This window comes from Lycium barbarum, chromosome 6 (assembly GCF_019175385.1).
Source record: "Lycium barbarum isolate Lr01 chromosome 6, ASM1917538v2, whole genome shotgun sequence".
Classification (NCBI taxonomy): Eukaryota; Viridiplantae; Streptophyta; class Magnoliopsida; order Solanales; family Solanaceae; genus Lycium; species Lycium barbarum.
The window spans coordinates 113,661,686-113,679,329 of record NC_083342.1 but is presented as its reverse complement, the minus strand read 5'-3'; the positions used below and the strand labels follow the sequence as shown (position 1 = coordinate 113,679,329).

Genomic DNA, 17,644 nt, shown 5'->3' with positions numbered 1-17,644 from the left:
TACAAATGGTAATATTTAAAAGAGTAACTATAAATGATAGGAAACTACCATAAGGTAGTCATTTGAGTAACTTTACCTTTTAAAAAGTTATGATTAAATTCAACAAAAAGATGGAAACTAATGAAAAAAGAAAGAAAGAAAATACTAACTACTAAGCAGTAAATTAGAAACTAGAGTTATATTTTTTAGTCTCAAAAATCATATTATGTTTAAATTTTTTGAACATGACTTGGATCAGTGAACAAAGATAGTAATTTATATTTTTTCTTTTGAATTTATTTTATTTTTGTAATGTGAGTTCCTGCAAGAATGGTATAATAGAAATTTCTATTTCACATTGCAAAATTTTCGTGTTCAGATTGTCCGAAAAGATCACTTAGAAAATGCAATTTTGAAAGAACAAAAACTTTAAAGGCTGGCCCGTCCTAGCCCATTTAACTCTCTAGCCCTTTAGGGTCTCTAGCTTTTAGATGAGATCCTTTGATCTTTGATGGAGTCATTTTTATAAAACAAAAAAAAAAGTGAAAATAGGTTTTGAGCAGTTTTTTTAAATTTTTGTTTGAAATTTTCATGATCAAAATGCTAATGTTTAATAAAGTGAATAAAAATTCGATTATTTTGGATAATCCCTCGTGGGCAAACAGAAACTATATTTCCAGCAACTCAGAGGGCCCCACTGTCCCCACAAATTACTTTGTGCCACTGAAACTTTCTAGAACCTCGTCATCAAACCAACCAACCAATCAAGTGTATATACGCTAGAAAACTTGTCTTAGCTGTCTTTCTGTGCCCTTGTTTTAAACTGAAAGTAAAAAAAGACAAACTTACGTAGTTTCTAATTGCTTCTTCATTATTCGAATCTTTGCTTTACAGCCCATTCTACCTTTTAAAGCCAGTATGATTACCATCATTATCTTATTATTATCATTCCGCTAGGCGTAATTATTTATTTCACCTTAAAAGCACTAATTATTCTTCTTTATTAAGAAAGTGCCCAAACGTGTGGAATCTTCAAACTTCAGGTACGGAACTCAAGAAATTAAAGTTTGTCTTAAACTCCCCCTCTAAATCTTTGTCTTAGTGTTTCAGCTTACTCAACAACTCACAAGGTTGTAATCTGATATGGGTTTGTTCTATTTCTTCTTTTCTTTGTTTTTTCTTGCCATTTTTACTCATCAAGATTCAGTTATTAGTGCTATTTCCAGGTCCCTGTATTCAAATTGGTTGAAATTTGTGTTTCTTTTGCTGTGGAAATGAATAGAAGTTTATGTGTTATGTTAAGTTTTCAAACTTTGTTCAATTTGTTTCTGTTATGAACTTTATGTTTACCAAATATATCAAGTATGAAATGTACTGCTGGGATTTGAGATGCTAATTGCTGGAGTTTATACATGTGCCTGGAACAAGATGAGACCATTCCTAAAGCCTTGTAGTTGAATTTCTTAATCTAGTAGATTGTATGCTTACCAGTAAGGTAGAACTAATAGAATTTAATGCTCAGTCTTTGTGCTTCTTGCACCACAATTTTCCATTTATTCACAGTTTTTGTGGTTTCTGATAGTGATCTAGGGCTTACTTATTTTTATTGACCAAAAGACTACTTTTTGAAAACTATGTTGCTCGGACTCATAAAAATTGCACTCGGGTGCATGTCGGATCCTCCAAAAGTAGTGCATTTTTGCAGGAACCGACATGGGTGTGGCAACATTTTTGGAGAGTCCGAACAACACAATTTGAAAAGACTTTTATGTGTGTATATGCATTTCATGGAATTCATATAGAGCTTCTAATTTAGTGTGCGCAGGTGGCCTTTACGGTCTCTGATTCGTATGCGAAAGCAGCTGCAAATAATTTGCGTTGACATCCATAAATGGAGAAGAAACAGAACATTTCCATATTTACTACTGCAAGCATCCCATGGCTGACTGGAACAGCTGTCAATCCTCTGTTTCGTGCGGCCTATCTTGCAAAAGATGGTAGGATGAAGGTCACTTTGGTTGTTCCCTGGCTGCCTTTGATAGATCAGGAACACTTGTTTCCCAATAATATCACATTCGATTCACACTTGGAGCAGGAAAAGTATGTCCGCCAATGGGTGGAAGAGAGGACTGGATTTGCGTCGAATTTTAATATACTTTTTTATCCTGGAAAGGTAACTCAAAATCTGAAATATGAAGTCTGGAATGGTAAACTTGAACTTTGTTAATAATCATATCTAAATTGCAATAACAATAACTTTCAGGACAAGGGAGCGATAACCTAGTCATAAGGAGCTTCCAGCTCTTCCTTTTGATCTACTTCTAGAATTATTGCCATTTCATCAATGATAAGATTTTAATATAAACTCTTGGAGGGGCATTCCTCTCGTGTTGCAAAATATCCGACGCAGTTTATTTTAGTTTATCGATACTTGTATTTTCTGCTGTGGTATGATTCTGGAGTGCTGTATTAGAAATAAGGTGTTGCATACCATATTGCAGTTCTCTATAGATAAAAGGAGCATTCTTGCTTTGGGCGATATTACAGTAATTATACCAGATGACGAAGCAGATATTGCAGTCCTTGAGGAGCCTGAGCATCTTACATGGTATCATCACGGGAAGAGATGGAAAGAAAAATTTCGCCTGGTTGTAGGAATTGTTCACACCAATTATTGGGAGATTGTCAGGAGAGAAAGGAACTTATTGGTAGCACTTCTGATAAAGTACATTAATGGCTGGGTAGTTGATATATATTGCCACAAGGTATGATACTACAATTCTTCAGTAAATTATTTGTTTGTTTTGAGGATCTATTTGTTTGGTATGAATTGCTAACGACTAACCTAGGTTGGATGTAACACTTTAACATTTGCCTCATTATGGTTGTGATATTTCTTCTTTGTTTTGGTTAATCTTCTTAAGTTTGAATAGCTGTTGCTGGAACATGCTTGCATATTATTTTCCATTCCAAAGTTATCATGCTAAAAAGTTGGAAAACTGAACGGTTTGTTTTGCATGCTAGACACACTCAGACCCATATAGGAAATCATAATCACTTGGTCGGACTGATTGGTTGTACTATAATTATTAACGACGATGTTTTGTTTGCTCCTCCTTTTTTTGGTGTAACATGGCTTCAATTAATGATGCACCCATGGTTGACTTTTGAGCTCTATACAATATGTGATAGGTTTCCTGTACATACTGCCCAGTGTACTCTTTTTGTTGGTAATTAATAAAACTAAACTTTTATTGATTCCAAAAAAAACATGATCTATTGGTACTTCATGTGTAATTCCTTGATCTATAGAAGCTGCTTTCTTTGAATGGCAGGTCATCCGGCTATCTGCAGCAACTCAGGAACTACCGAGATCTGTGGTCTGCAATGTGCATGGAGTTAATCCAAAGTTCCTTGAAATTGGGCTGAAAACAAGAGAGAAGCAGCAAAATGATAACCAAGCTTTCAAGAAAGGTGTCTACTACATTGGTAAGAAACTGTGGAACAAGGGGTACAAGGAGCTACTTGATCTTTTACGTGATCATCAAAAGGAACTTTCTGAATTTGAGATCGATTTATATGGTAGTGGTGAGGATTCTGCTGAAATTGAGGTGGCAGCTAAGAAGTTGGAATTGGCAGTTAGGGTTCATCCTGGACGTGATCATGCGGATCCTTTATTTCACGAGTAAGTACCTGCACAGAGCTATCCGCTTAGTTCTGTTTAAACTGTTTGTCCACTCTTGTTATATATATATATATATATATATCATTTGTTCTGTATGGGAAATATTATCACAGGGAGGTGGCTGGGTGGGTATGCATATGCATTTGCTGTCCTACAACCTAGTTATCATGCCTGATCCAATTTGCTGGCTGCAAAAGGGAAGCCTTACATACTCCATAAGAGACAATGTGTGGGCTGAGACAATCGTAATGCGGGCTCAACATTTTGTTGATTTCTGGATTTCTTTTTTCTGTTAGTGTTCGGCCAAAGAGAATCTTAAAAGAAGGATAAAACAATTAGGTAAAAATTTTAATATCACGATATTCGTCGAAGATGGATAGGTATGGAATATTAGCTGTATGAAAGTACTCTAGTAGTAGTTGTATACTAATGTTCTTTATAAATCGTCCGGTCTTTGTCACAAAAGTATAGTTGGAACAGCATGGACCTCTTCATGTAAAACTAATGGAAGAAGATGATGATAGAAGTTGTCAGTTGTTACTATCTAAAATATAGGCTTCACGGTTCTTGTCATGCTAGTTCTGACTGATTTACTTTTTCTTTATCTTTACTTCCTTTTTATTGAAGCTGTATCTTTACTTCCTTTATAGACAAAGTAAAATATATCCCATAAGTTGAAGAATAGGGTAGCTGTCCACTTGGCATCCTCCTTGAGTTTCAAGTGTAGTTAGTTGGATATATAACTGGTATATTTTATTAGATAGCAGAACTGCTGCAACCTTCACATTTTTCTTATATAAATGATCCAGAAGAATCATGATCAAGTTTCCTCATTAAAAGTGTCTTTCAGAGATAGAGAGCTGAATAACTACAGCAATCTTTTTCTGGAATTTAGTTAATATAATAAATACAGCATTTGCCCTCCTCAATTACAAGCCATTGACTTGACTAAAAATGAAAGTTTAGCTGGCACAAGATACCTAATCTGGAAATTCAGAAAATATAATGAATCTAAGAAATTGGAAACACATAAGAGAGAAACGAAGCCAATTCAGTTTGTAGGCAGCTTGAAATCAACAGCTTTGAAGATCTTAGTACTCCTTGAAATTCTTCCTTCTCACTTTTCTTTGGCACTGCATCTTCACTCTCAGTTGGAAATATCCAATGAGTTTTTGTGTTATGAAAATGAGTCTATATATATATCTAACTAGCATCCACAATTAGCTATCATATTTCCCAAGGTAGTATTTCCTTGTTCTTCTAAGGTATTGTGTTATGTCAAAGCATAATTTAATTTTGTCGATCGAATGTTAGCAATAAAGTCTGAATACTTGTCGTAGTAGGGAGCTTCATTTGCTTTCTCTCGTCATTTTCTGATTCTTTTTTTTTTTTTTTTTGTTAGCTATAAGGTGCTCCTTAATCCAAGTACCACGGATGTAGTTTGTACAACCTCAGCTGAAGCATTAGCGATGGGCAAGATAGTTGTATGCGCGAACCATCCGTCAAATGAATTCTTCATGCAGTTCCCAAATTGTCGAACATATGATGATGGTGATGGATTCGTTAAAGCTATACACAAGGCATTGGCTGATGAACCTGCCCCCTTGACTGATGCACAAAGGTATGAGCTTTCTTGGGACGCAGCAACCGAGCGCTTTCTGAAGGCAGCAGAGCTGGATACTCTATCAACAAAGAAGCAATCGAAGACTACTATTTCAGAGCCTTTTCTCTCTGCATCACTGAACTTAACCAAAAAACTCGAGGATGCATCAGCATTAGTACACTTCGTAGGGACTGGATTTCTGAGCTCACAACCTGATGAAGAGCAATGTAAAGAACTCGGCTTGGAAGTTCCTCCAAAGAAAACCGGATTTTCTTCTGGAAAATGGATCTAAGGCTGAGTCCAGAGTCTGGCAGGGCATATAATTTCCTTGTTACCAATCGTAGTATTGCTTGTGTTTGTCTGCCAAGAATGTAGGAGTAATTTTTGTTGTTGTAATGAAGGGCTTAAGGTGTAGATCAACAATCACGAGACTAATTTGGTGTTGTATGTTAACTAGCTGATTCCAGCTCATTTGGAATTTGAGGAGCTGATGCTTGATATAAGAAATATTATTCTGTTGTACATACTCTTTAGGTGGCTTTATCCAACTTTTATTTGGGAGAAAGGGTAAATCGAACATCCTTGGTTCCATGATGTCTTCAGTGTAAGATGACTGAATGTTTAAATATGAAAAGTTTCTATTGATGTATCTTTTGAGCTTGTAATGACATGACTGATGACTGAATGTTTAAATATGAAGAGCTTTCCCTTCGAACTGCATATTCTAGTATGTTTTTCTTAATGTAATGATGAACAACAGATTTATGAACATTTTTTTTTTCTCTCAAGGTGGATACTTTTCTAGCTATATATAATGATGGAAATGTAACTTCTTCTTTTTTGTGGGTGTTGGGGGGGAGGGGGAGGGGAGTGGTTGTCACTTCTTGCATGTTAACCAAAAACTAGTATACATACCGCGGTCGATGGATAAATGTAATCATGAATATACAGGTTTATTGAACAACTTCAAGATTCAACGTCTTGTAAAATGATATTGTAAAGTTCATATGAGAGAATGTTAGTATATTTAGCACCTCGACAGGTTATAATAATAAAACTTATGAAAAACAAATCAATATATAAGCTTAGTTCATTGTCTAAATTTGTTAACAATACCTTTTAGCATTATTTAATTATTTACTTTATTTATTTTACAATTTAATCAAAACCACAAATACTCCCATACAATCCCTATTATTCTCTTGTATGCAATTGTTTACTATAATACTTAATGAATTTGTTAATTTATTGTTTTACCTATAATTCAAATAATGATTTTGAGTTATGACCTTACTATGCATGAAGACACGCTGAGAACATTAATGCAGATCAGAGATATTTCTATAACAGATCCATCTAAGCACAACAATCCCAAAAAAATAAAATCACTAAAGGGTCGCGTTTATGAAATTGAAAGGATAAAAGTCATATAAAGGATTGGACCTTCACAGATGGATTTGAACTGTTCAAAAAGGACTTCACATCACCTTGTGCAAAAGTTTTAGTTGAGTTACTACCATTCAAGATTTACCATTGCTCCAAGGTTCCCTTCTGATTTGGCAACTATAAAACTCAATTGTTCTTTTTAAGACAATACATGTTATTTGTTTGGGCAAACTAATTAATTCGTTTAAACTGTAATGAAACTCCAATTATTTGGGTAAAAAGTCACTCGCACCTGATGTTTACACCAAATCGATAATGAATGATATGTGTTTGCAGATATACTTTTAGCACTTAAATATGGTCATTTAGTGTGCATTATCACCTTATTATATCATCTAACTGTTGTAAATTAACATGATTTGGGGATATAGATGAATTTATAATCTACAGAATATCTAAAGCAAATACAAAATTCAAAATAGATGACCGAAGGAGTGAAGGTGATCTTTTAATAAGTAATCAAGAAATTTTACACTCATAATGAACCAAGCAAGTGATTTATAGGTAAAACATTTGTTCCTCTTTCCTCTTTTTGCCTCTAATGGATTTTAAAATATTGAGCCACCCAAGCTTGTGCGATTAAAGTCAGCATCTAAACAAAAGCATAATAGAACTATTAAGTCCATTCAAAGAGTTCCTCTTTTCAAGAATAATAGCCTTTAATTAGCAATTGATACTGCAAGCATTTAAGCTGCATATAAGCTGTCACAGATACCCAGAGGAAAGTTATAGTTATTTTTGGTTAAGAAGTGTAATCATCTTAAGCTCATCTTAAGCAAAGAGATTTACAACATATTCAAGTATGCTATACAACATCAAACTCTATACTTCAAGTTTTGAGCAAAGAAAATACACCCTCAAATCTCTATAGTCAATTCTAAGCTAGCATATAGGAAGCTATATCATTTCTCATTACTTCAAATATCATGTCGCAGTAGTATCTGAAAGGAGACACCCTCATAACACAACAAACATACTCCGCAAGGTGATATGAAAAAAGCTGCAAAACAAAAAAACATTAAACTGTTCTGCATTAGTCCCAACTCCTAAGGTGCATATACAACTTTGACAGGTCTTGAAGGAAACAAAGAATCAGCATTTGACTAAAATTTCCCATTATCTTCACTGGACATCTTTTACTCTAATTTGTTCTCTCTTTTACTAATATCTCTAATTGGTTACCTGACATGTCATCTTTAATATCAGGAGATTAAATAATAACTAATTTGGCAGAAAGCGCACAAACTCTGTTTATAGAATTAGATGCTTCATAAGCATTAAGACATTAAAAGCTATCCCGTCTCTTCCAAACTCTTCATATGTCATTTAAGTTTGACTTTTCATCTGTTTCAACAATGTATAATTCTTGAAACCTATATTTTATCATTCTAAATATTTTAGCCAAAATATTCACACAAAACTAAAAGCATGGAAGAGAAAAAACATTATGTATATCTTCCCATGAATTGTATACAGGTCTATACAATTATAAAAGTCTACTTGTTTTCAATTTGCATTTTGCATACACAAAACTGAAAGCATATTGAAAATGAAAGAAAATCTTAATATCATGTCAAGCCCGCATCTTTCTGTTTTTTTCCCTATTCTACAAACAATACACACTTGTACACCTACCTTTCTCGCCCATATTCAGTATAACTCTATAATCCTAATATTTATAAGTAGTAATAGAGGCCTAAACTATAGTAACATGTTTCGAAGTATAACATGACACTCTACGTTTAAAATGATCTTATTATATTTTATTTGATCCTTGAAATACCTCTAAAGAAAGTATGGATATATGACATAAAAATTGCATATAAAAAAATCATTTACAGATTTTATAGAAGCTAAAGGGAAAAATAGTATGAAGTTGTCAAATTTTACATCCTTACATAAAGAGAATTCTAACGGGAGACAATAACTAATAAGTTCCATAAATCTATAGCTAACAAAATATTATATTCTATGACATCGAATCACAACAAAAATATAGGTAAGAATTTGATAAAGAGCAAAACCTCGCTAATTGTAAATAGCAGTGGCTAGTTTAGTGATCCAGATAAGCCTTTTATCTATACCGGAAAGCATAGAAAAACATGAATAACATTGTTCTCACAACCTACATACCACAACAGTACTACTTAAGGGCTGGTATGCAATATAATAGAGGGGAACCCCGAAACGAAATACAAAACAAAAATTATATAATTCTAAAATTACATAATTGTTTTTATCTCAATCAAAGCAAAGTTCTTTGCTGATTCACTATGACTTCTTTGTTAACATCAAGTTCATTAGACAGAAAAAGACATAAGAAATACAGCGAAAAAATGATAGGGGCAGTGCAGAAAATACCAAATCAATTTGCAATAGCAATTTTTGAAAAGAAAAAAGAAAGAAAAAAATACACCAATTCAACCACACTACTAAAATATTCATGAACAATAACTTAAGAAACTGCTAAACATATTTAAATTATCCCAGCACAGCAAATCACCCCTACACAATGAAAAAAGAGAAAGAAAAAAGAGATACACATTAATTATATGGTAAATCGTACATATATTTAAAGAATTATAAAAGAATTGCACAGTACCTTATCATTGTAGAATCAATTCAATCAAGAATGAGTTGTACAACACCATCCTTCAAGGTCCGTTGCATTTTGAAATTGATGTCTCCCTGATAAAGTCATTATGTGCAGCCATGTTTTGCAGTCTGTAGAAGTTTATCGGATTTGAAATTTGAAAACTGATATGGTTACTTATGTTCTTCTTACCTGCATAGAAGAATGAAGAGGTTTCATGTCACCAAAACCTTTAATTTGTCAAGAATAATCAACTTTAGCATTTATTCTTGCAAAAACAACTCACAAATTAACATATAATAACAAATAGAATGGGCCTTCAATCACAATGATAAGGAAATATAAATCTACTGCTGGAGTAAAGAATTAGCATGAGAACAAAATACATATCGGAAGAGACAGAAACAAAAAAAAAATATAAACAGAGGCGCAACGGCATAAAGAAGCTGACCGAAATACTACTCCATAAATACGTATCGCAGTCTCGAACGATCAGTCATATAAGAATTCAAAACACGAAATTCTTATTGAAATCCACCATGAAAATAAATGTCAAACTATCCTCTTTTTAATTATACCAGTAATAAATCACTCACTTGGTTCTTTTGCAATTTAAATTTAGGAAAAACTACTAATCAGTTTAAATGACAGTATAAGGAAACATGAAGAGATTTAACACAAGCACAACTTGTTAGTAAATACAATTTATCAATTAAATGACAGTATAAGGAAATATGAAGAAATTTAACAGAAGCGCACCTTCTCAGAAGAACACTTTCAGAGAAGTGGTCATTAGTCTTCTTGCTGAACCCAAATGCCACAACAAAAGAAAGGGAAACATGGGTTAATCTCAAAACCAATTAATCTAAAATGTTGAGTTCAGAAATCAAAATTGAATCTTTACTTGATTCTTGGTAGAAGAAGCAGCAGAAGAGAACATCTTCAATATCCGTACTAAGCCAAAATCTTACCGCTTCACATCATTTTCAATGGCGTAGTCCTTCACTTTCCCCACATAGCAAGCTAGCGTGATAATAATCTTAGCACTTGAGGCTTTGGTTTACTACCGCTGCTAGTTTAAATAGAGAATCGACCATGAAATGGCTCCGACATACGATGTGCCCATAAAGGCAACACAAATTAAAGTGGTTATTATAGAATTGTCAAACTAAGGGGTAAAAAGTAACTTCTCACCAACCGTTAAACAATAGCGCAGTTCCACACAAGAACGTGGGTATTACTGAATTGTCAAAAAGACGTGGGTGTTGTTTCAGTTTAAGAGTCCACATAGAACGTGGGTATTGTTTCTGTTTAAGAGTCCAATTTTTTTGAAGTTGTTTTAAATTCAAATTGTTACAAAACAATAAACTAAAACAAGAATATTTGTAGAGAAAGAGAGAAGAGAGTTCTTATTTCTTTTGAGCGATAAAATATAACGAAGGAAACATCTCTATTTATAGGAGAATATTGACTTGGTCCCAAAGTTATTAGCCCTAATATTTCTCCTAAAGATAGACATCACAAGATATGATAATATCTATAACACTCCCCGTTGGATGTCTATTTTGATAGCTAATATGCCTCATTAAAACCTTACTAGAAAAAACCCAGTGAGAAAAATTCTAATGAAGGAAAAAGAGTACAAATGTCTAATAATACATATTTTGGTTGCCTCATTAAAAACCTTACAAGAAAAATCCAGTGGGACAAAACCTCGTATGGAAAAAAGAGTACAACATGTATTAACTCCCCCTGATAAGAACTTCAGTCCAAGTGCTTGAGTTTTCGCATTCCAATCTTGTGCACTATTTTCTCGAAAGTTGCAGTTGGTAGAGACTTAGTGAACAAATCAGCCATATTATCACATGAACGAATCTGTTGCACGTGAATATCACCATTCTTTTGGAGCTCGTGTGTGAAGAACAACTTTGGTGAAATGTACTTTGTCCTATCTCCTTTTATGAATCCTCCCTTCAATTGAGCAATGCATGCTGCATTATCTTCATATAAGATTGTGGGTATTTTGTCACATTTCAAACCACACTTTTCTCGAATGAGATGTATCATTGACCTCAGCCACACAACTTCTCGGCTTGCTTCATGAATTGCTATTATTTCAGCATGATTTGATGAGGTAGCTACGATAGACTCTTTTGTAGATCGCCAAGATATGGCAGCACCTCCACATATAAACACATAACCTATTTGAGATCTAGCTTTGTGTGGGTCAGATAAATACCCTGCATCCGCATAACCAACAAGATCGGGACTGCAATTGTTAGAATAAAGTAAGCCCAAATCGATAGTCCCTTTTAGATACCTCAATATGTATTTAATTCCATTCCAGTGTCTTCTTGTAGGAGCACAACTATATCTTGCTAACACATTAATTGAAAATGCTATGTCAATCCTTGTTGTATTGGCAAGATACATTAGTGCACCAATTGCACTAAGATATGGTACTTCAGGACCAAGAATTTCATCATTCTTTACTTGAGGTCGGAACAGATCTTTATTCACATCAAGTGATCGAACAACCATCGGAGTACTTAATGGATGTGCTTCATCCACATAAAATCGTTTCAACACTTTCTCTGTATAGGCAAATTGATGGACAAAGATACCATTTGTCAAATGTTCAATTTGCAAACCAAGGCATAATTTTGTCTTTCCAAGATCTTTCATCTCAAATTCCTTCTTTAAATAATCAATTGCCTTTTTAAGCTTCGCAGGAGTTCCAATAAGGTTTATGTCGTCAACATATGCAGCAAGTACAACAAACTCCGATATTGTTTTCTTTATAAAAACACATGGGCAAATGGCATCATTTTTATAGCCTTCCTTCAACAAATACTCACTAAGGTGGTTATACCACATGCGCCCGGATTGCTTCAGACCATATAATGATCTTTACAATCTGATTGAATACATTTCCCGAGACTTTGAACTACATGCTTCAGTCATCTTAAATCCTTCAGGAATTTTCATTTATATATTTCATTTTCAAGTGATCCATAGAGATAGGCTGTAACCACATCCATTAAATGCATCTCAAGTCGTTCATGGACAACGAAACTAATGAGATAACGTAACGCTATTGCATCCATAACGGGTGAGTACGTTTTTTCATAATCGACACCAGGCCTTTGTGAAAATCCTTATGCAACAAGGCGTGCCTTGTATCTTTGTATCTCATTTTTCTCATTTCTTTTTCGCACAAAGACCCATTTATAACCAACAGGCTTAATACCCTTGGGTGTTTGAACTATAGGTCCAAAAACTTCCCGTTTGGTAAGCGAGTTTAACTCTAATTGAATTTCCTCTTGCCACGTTGGCCAATCACATCTTTCTCGGTATTCTTTTAGGGGTGGGCGTTCGGTTGTTCGGTTCGTTTTTTTCAAAATTCGATTTGGTGTTTCGGTTTCGATTTTTTTAAAGTGGATACCGAACACCGCACCGAATTAGTTTGGTTCGGTACGGCGTTTTGAAGTTCGGTTCGATTCGGTTTCGATTTTCTAATTCGGTTTATTGGCATTGGTTAATCAATAGTCACCCGTTAATAATATTCACACTTTTCCAGCTAATCGAAGAATACTGTGACCTTACGTATCCATCGACCAAGTTTAACACAAATAAATAGCAGCAGTAGCCAGCAGCAGCCAGCAGCTACATCAAAACCAACCAGTAACAGCAGCAGCAAGCCAGCAACTGCAGTAACAGCAGCAGCAAAAAACCAATCCAGAAAATATTCGGTTAAACCGAAAAATCAAAAATCCGAAACCGAAACCGAAACCGAATTTGCTATTTAAAAAAATCGGAACCGAATCGAAACACCGAAAATCGAAAAATCGAATCCATTCGGTTCGGTTCGATTTTTTGGTTTTCGGTATTTATGTCCACCCCTACATTCTTTAATAGATTAGGGTTCAAGATCCTCACTATCTTGCATAATTCTTGTTGCAACATTATAAGCAAAGAAATAATCCACATTTATTTCCAGTCGATTCAAATTAGTCCCAACATCAATTGGATTAATTGATATTTCCTCATTTTCTTGAGTCTCAGGCTCATTGATATCTTCAAGAATATCAGTATTGTTCAAATCTTGAATTTCTTTATGAGGTTCTTTCGTAGTGTTATCTTGACCATTTATTTTTCTTTTTTCTAGGATTTCGATCCTTAGAACCCAATGGTCTACCACCCTTCAGGCGTGCTTTGGACTCATTTGCTGTGACACTAGTAGATGGTCTTACAGGGACATCAATCCGAATTAAGACATTCTCTGCAGCGATATGTGATTTGGTAATTCTTTTCAAATCTGTAAATGCGTCTGGCATTTGATTTGCTATTTTCAGCAAGTGAATAATCTTTTGGACCTCTTGCTCACAAATAGAAGCACGTGGATCAAGATGAGACAATGATGGATTATTCTACAAAATTTTCCTTTTTATTTCATTATTCTCTCCCCCTAATTTTGGAAAAATTGTCTCATCAAATCAACAATCTGCAAATCGAGCAGTGAACAAATCTCCGGTTAATGGTTCAAGATAGCGAATAATGGATGGCGATTCAAACCCAACATATATTCCTAATCTTCTTTGCGGACCCATCTTGGTGCGATGGGTGGTGATACTGTCACATATACGCTACATCCAAAAATTCTTAGATGGGATATATTAGGTTCTTGACCCAAAATCAATTGCAACGGAAAAAATTTATGATAATTTGTCGGTCTGAGATGAACAAGTGTTGCTGCATGCAAAATAGCGTGACCCCAAACAGACGTGGGCAACCTCGTTTTCATAAGTAATGGTCTTGCAATCAACTGCAGACGTTTAATTAATGACTCTGCAAGGCCATTTTGAGTGTGAACATGAGTTATAGGATGTTCAACTGTTATCCCAATTGATAAAAAATAATCATTAAATGCTTGGGATGAAAACTCTGCAGCATTATCAAGGCGAATAGACTTTATCGGATTATCAGAAAATTGTGCCCGTAATCAAATTATTTGTGCCAATAATTTCGCAAACGCCAGGTTGCGAGATGACAGTAGGCACACATGAGGCCATCTAGAAGAAGCATCTATTAGGACCATAAAGTATCTAAATGATCCACTAGGTGGGTGAATAGGTCCACAAATATCCCCATGTATACGTTCCAAAAATTCAGGGGATTCAAACCCAACCTTTGTAGGTGATGGCCTAATAATTAACTTGCCTTGATAACAAGAAGGACAAGAAAATTCATTATTTAAAAGAATCTTCAGGTTCTTTAATGCATGCCCATTTGAATTTTCTATTATTCGTCTCATCATTATAGATCCAGGGTGTCCCAGTCGATCATTCCAAAGTACAAACGTATTGGAGTCAGCAAACTTCTGGTTTACGACAGAATGTGACTAAATTACACCAATTTTTGTCCAATATAAGCCAGAAGAATAAGCAAGAAACTTTTCTTTAACAACTTTCTGGCCAGAGACATCCTTGGTGATACCAATATATTCAAGATTCATCTCATCCATTGTTTTAATATGGTATCCATTTTGACGGATATCTTTAAAACTTAATAAGTTCCTTCTGGACTTAGGAGAGAACATGACATCGCTTATAATGAGTTTTGTTCTCTTAGGCAAAATTATGGTGGCTCTTCCGGAGCCTTCAATCAAATTGGTACTACCATAAATGGTATTAACATTTGCCTTACCCATAAGTAAATGAGAAAAATATTTCTTGTCTTTGAATATCGTGTGTGTAGTAGCAAAATCGATCAAACTAATGTCTTCATAATTAGATTTTAATCCAAACTTGCTTTGAGAATTATCCATGTCTTAGCCTTTGAAAATTTCTTGAGACAGTAGAGTCTCGTGCTGATAATGTGTTACAAAACAATAAACTAAAGCAAAGATATTTGTAGAGAAAGAGAGAAGAGAGTTCTTATTTCTTTTGAGGGATGAAATACAATGAAGAGAACATCTCTATTTATAGGAGAATATTGACTTGGTCCCAAAGTTATTAGCCCTAATATTTCTCCTAAAGATAGACATCCACGATAATATCAATAACACAAATACATTAGTTAAATACATGGTTTCCATTAATTTTTGCCACATCACAATTAAATTGTTTCTGTTTTTTTTTTTTTTTTTTTTTTAGAGTTTAAAAACTATTTCTATTTTAAAATTCTGTCTTTGTTGCCCAGTATGTTCCTTTCTTATTTTTTGTAAACTACCTTCTCTTTTTTCTTTTCGTTTTCCCCTTCATTTTTTTCCTTTTCCTAGTAGAATTTAAAAGAAAATGAATTGCAAATTTTTAAAACTTAAACGTGGAAGTTGTATTCACTTGATCTGGCAATTTTTTTTCCTGTTTTAAATTGGTAATTCCCAATTTAAATAGAATACATAGATGTATATAATTAATTACTTTAAATCCATATTAAATAATACTAACCAATTAATAAGTAATTAATAACTAATCAACTGTTTTCTGTCCAAAAACTACCACATGACATTCTCCTATGCCGCCACTTGTCACAATTCTATTGCAAACTATCCTCTTTTTAATTATATATAGATATAGATACATATCAAGATGAATAGTATAGTTGCTAGTAACAGGTAAAGTTGCTGCCATGTGCAGGTTCAAGCCGTGAAAACATCTAATGCAGGGTAAAGCTGCGTACAATAGACCGTTGTGGTCCGACCCTTCCCCCGACCTCGGGCACAGGGCGAGCTTAGTGCACCGGGCTGCTCTTTTTTTTTTTTTTAAAGATGAATAGTAATACTGGAAGTAGCTAGATAATGAATTTTGTTAGCAAATGAATGCATACGGGGATTGATAAGTAAATAAATCTAAGGTTTATATTTTTGACTGGACAAATAAAAAAATAAAAAAATTTAGCCATGTAAGGAAAACGAGTTTGGTTAACAAATGAATGCATAAGGATATTGATAAGGAAACAAATTTAAGGTTTATATATTTTTGCCTGGACAAATAAGGAGATGAAGTAATTTAGCCCTGTAAGGAATTTAATTTTCAAAAGTAAGTTTATGTTTTAGTAGGTTTTTAAGTGAGGTTAGGTCTAATCTTAAATTTATGAAATCTAATTTTAAGCCGATATAGTAAGTTATTTTTTTAGCTTTCCATATTTCATAGTGACAAATTTTTCCAACTCTTGCGGGAGCCCTTCAGAACAACTATAAAAACCCACTATCTGTTCCTTTACTTCACCCAGCAATTGCATTTTCTACTTACATTTCCTCCATTTTGGAGATCATATCTCTGTCTTTTTTCCAGTGTCTCATAAATGGTCCAAATTATCTTAGACCTACAAATTGTCCCAATTCAATGTTGAATCCTCTCTCTATATTGAGTTAATGATTCTATATTTGTACTTCCCTTCCTACCTATAGCTACCTGAAGTGCAATTGCTCTACTTTGTGAATGACAACCTGAGTTTGTTCTTGGCATCTCGACGGAGAAGAAGTATGGTAAATCACATGGTATGTATAACTTGAATGAAGATCACATTTATGTTTTGAATTTAGGAAATGATACTTCCTCTAGCTATATTTTCCCATCTCGGGTATTTCTAGTTTGTGGTAGGAACTTAACCCATTATTTTAATGTATCCTTTCATACACTTTCAGGAAGTTCCTGCCACAAAATAGGAAGTACCCAAGTTGGGCATCGGTTGATCTCAGTAAGCCACTGAAGGACATCAACCAAAGGACATATGATAAGAGTTCCTTTTACTGCTGAGATTTTCTGCTTAGTACTAGGTGAAGATGACAATAAACTGGATTTGGTAATTCCTTTTCTTTATTCATGTTTAGCAAGAACAAGTGCTATCGCTTGGATAGTATTGCCCATTCCCATCTAATTCCTAATATAAACAGCCAAAGGGGGTATTCTTGCTGATGAGATGAGAATGGGGAATACAATCCAAGCGATAACACTTGTGCTTGCTAAACGTGAATTAAGGAAAGGAATTAGCAAATCTAGTTTATTATTGTCTTCACCCTTCACTAAGCAGGAAATCTCAGTAGTAAAAGCCACTTTTATCATATGTCTGTAACGACCCGTCTTGTCGTTACCATGAATATTTCATTTTTGCCCTCGTTGACCCATTCCTGAGTCTCATTTGAACTATTTTGATTTGAGGAGATAGTTGGCATGACTTCCTAGGCATCGTTGTGGGTTTTAGAATGTTTTCTAGAAAAAAATTGGGCTTTAAGCGAAAATGAGTTGACTCAAAGTTGACTTTTGAGTAACAGACTTTTTCGAAAATCCGTTGATTCCTAGAGGTCCGGATGGTCGTTTAGAACTTGTGTGCATAC

The 17,644-nt window shown here is 34.4% G+C and overlaps 1 protein-coding gene and 1 long non-coding RNA gene across 8 annotated transcripts; one reads left to right on the top strand and one right to left on the bottom strand.

Annotated features, from left to right (window-relative positions):
* Positions 1-863: 863 nt before the first annotated feature.
* On the top strand, positions 864-5,916 carry LOC132645615 (digalactosyldiacylglycerol synthase 2, chloroplastic). Of its 5 annotated transcripts, none has more exons than XM_060362698.1 (5): positions 864-1,022; positions 1,796-2,152; positions 2,481-2,744; positions 3,315-3,664; positions 5,067-5,916. In XM_060362698.1, the coding sequence occupies exons 2-5, from the start codon at positions 1,871-1,873 to the stop codon at positions 5,557-5,559; spliced, it is 1,389 nt and encodes a 462-aa protein (XP_060218681.1). In that variant the 5' UTR covers positions 864-1,022; positions 1,796-1,870; the 3' UTR covers positions 5,560-5,916. The 5 variants fall into 5 exon arrangements, with proteins under 5 accessions (XP_060218681.1, XP_060218684.1, XP_060218685.1 ...); XM_060362701.1 differs by having other exon boundaries at positions 867-1,022; positions 1,805-2,152; XM_060362702.1 differs by having other exon boundaries at positions 1,022-1,109; positions 1,805-2,152.
* A 1,459-nt stretch (positions 5,917-7,375) lies between these two features.
* On the bottom strand, positions 7,376-10,583 carry LOC132600004 (uncharacterized). 3 transcript variants are annotated; one of them, XR_009567098.1, is made up of 4 exons: positions 10,211-10,579; positions 10,066-10,110; positions 9,316-9,498; positions 7,376-7,713 (listed from the first exon to the last, which is right to left on the bottom strand). It is a non-coding gene; the product is annotated as an uncharacterized LOC132600004 (long non-coding RNA). The 3 variants fall into 3 exon arrangements; XR_009567100.1 differs by having other exon boundaries at positions 10,278-10,579; XR_009567099.1 differs by lacking the exon at positions 7,376-7,713 and adding an exon at positions 8,944-9,218 and having other exon boundaries at positions 10,211-10,583.
* Between the last annotated feature and the right edge of the window lie 7,061 nt (positions 10,584-17,644).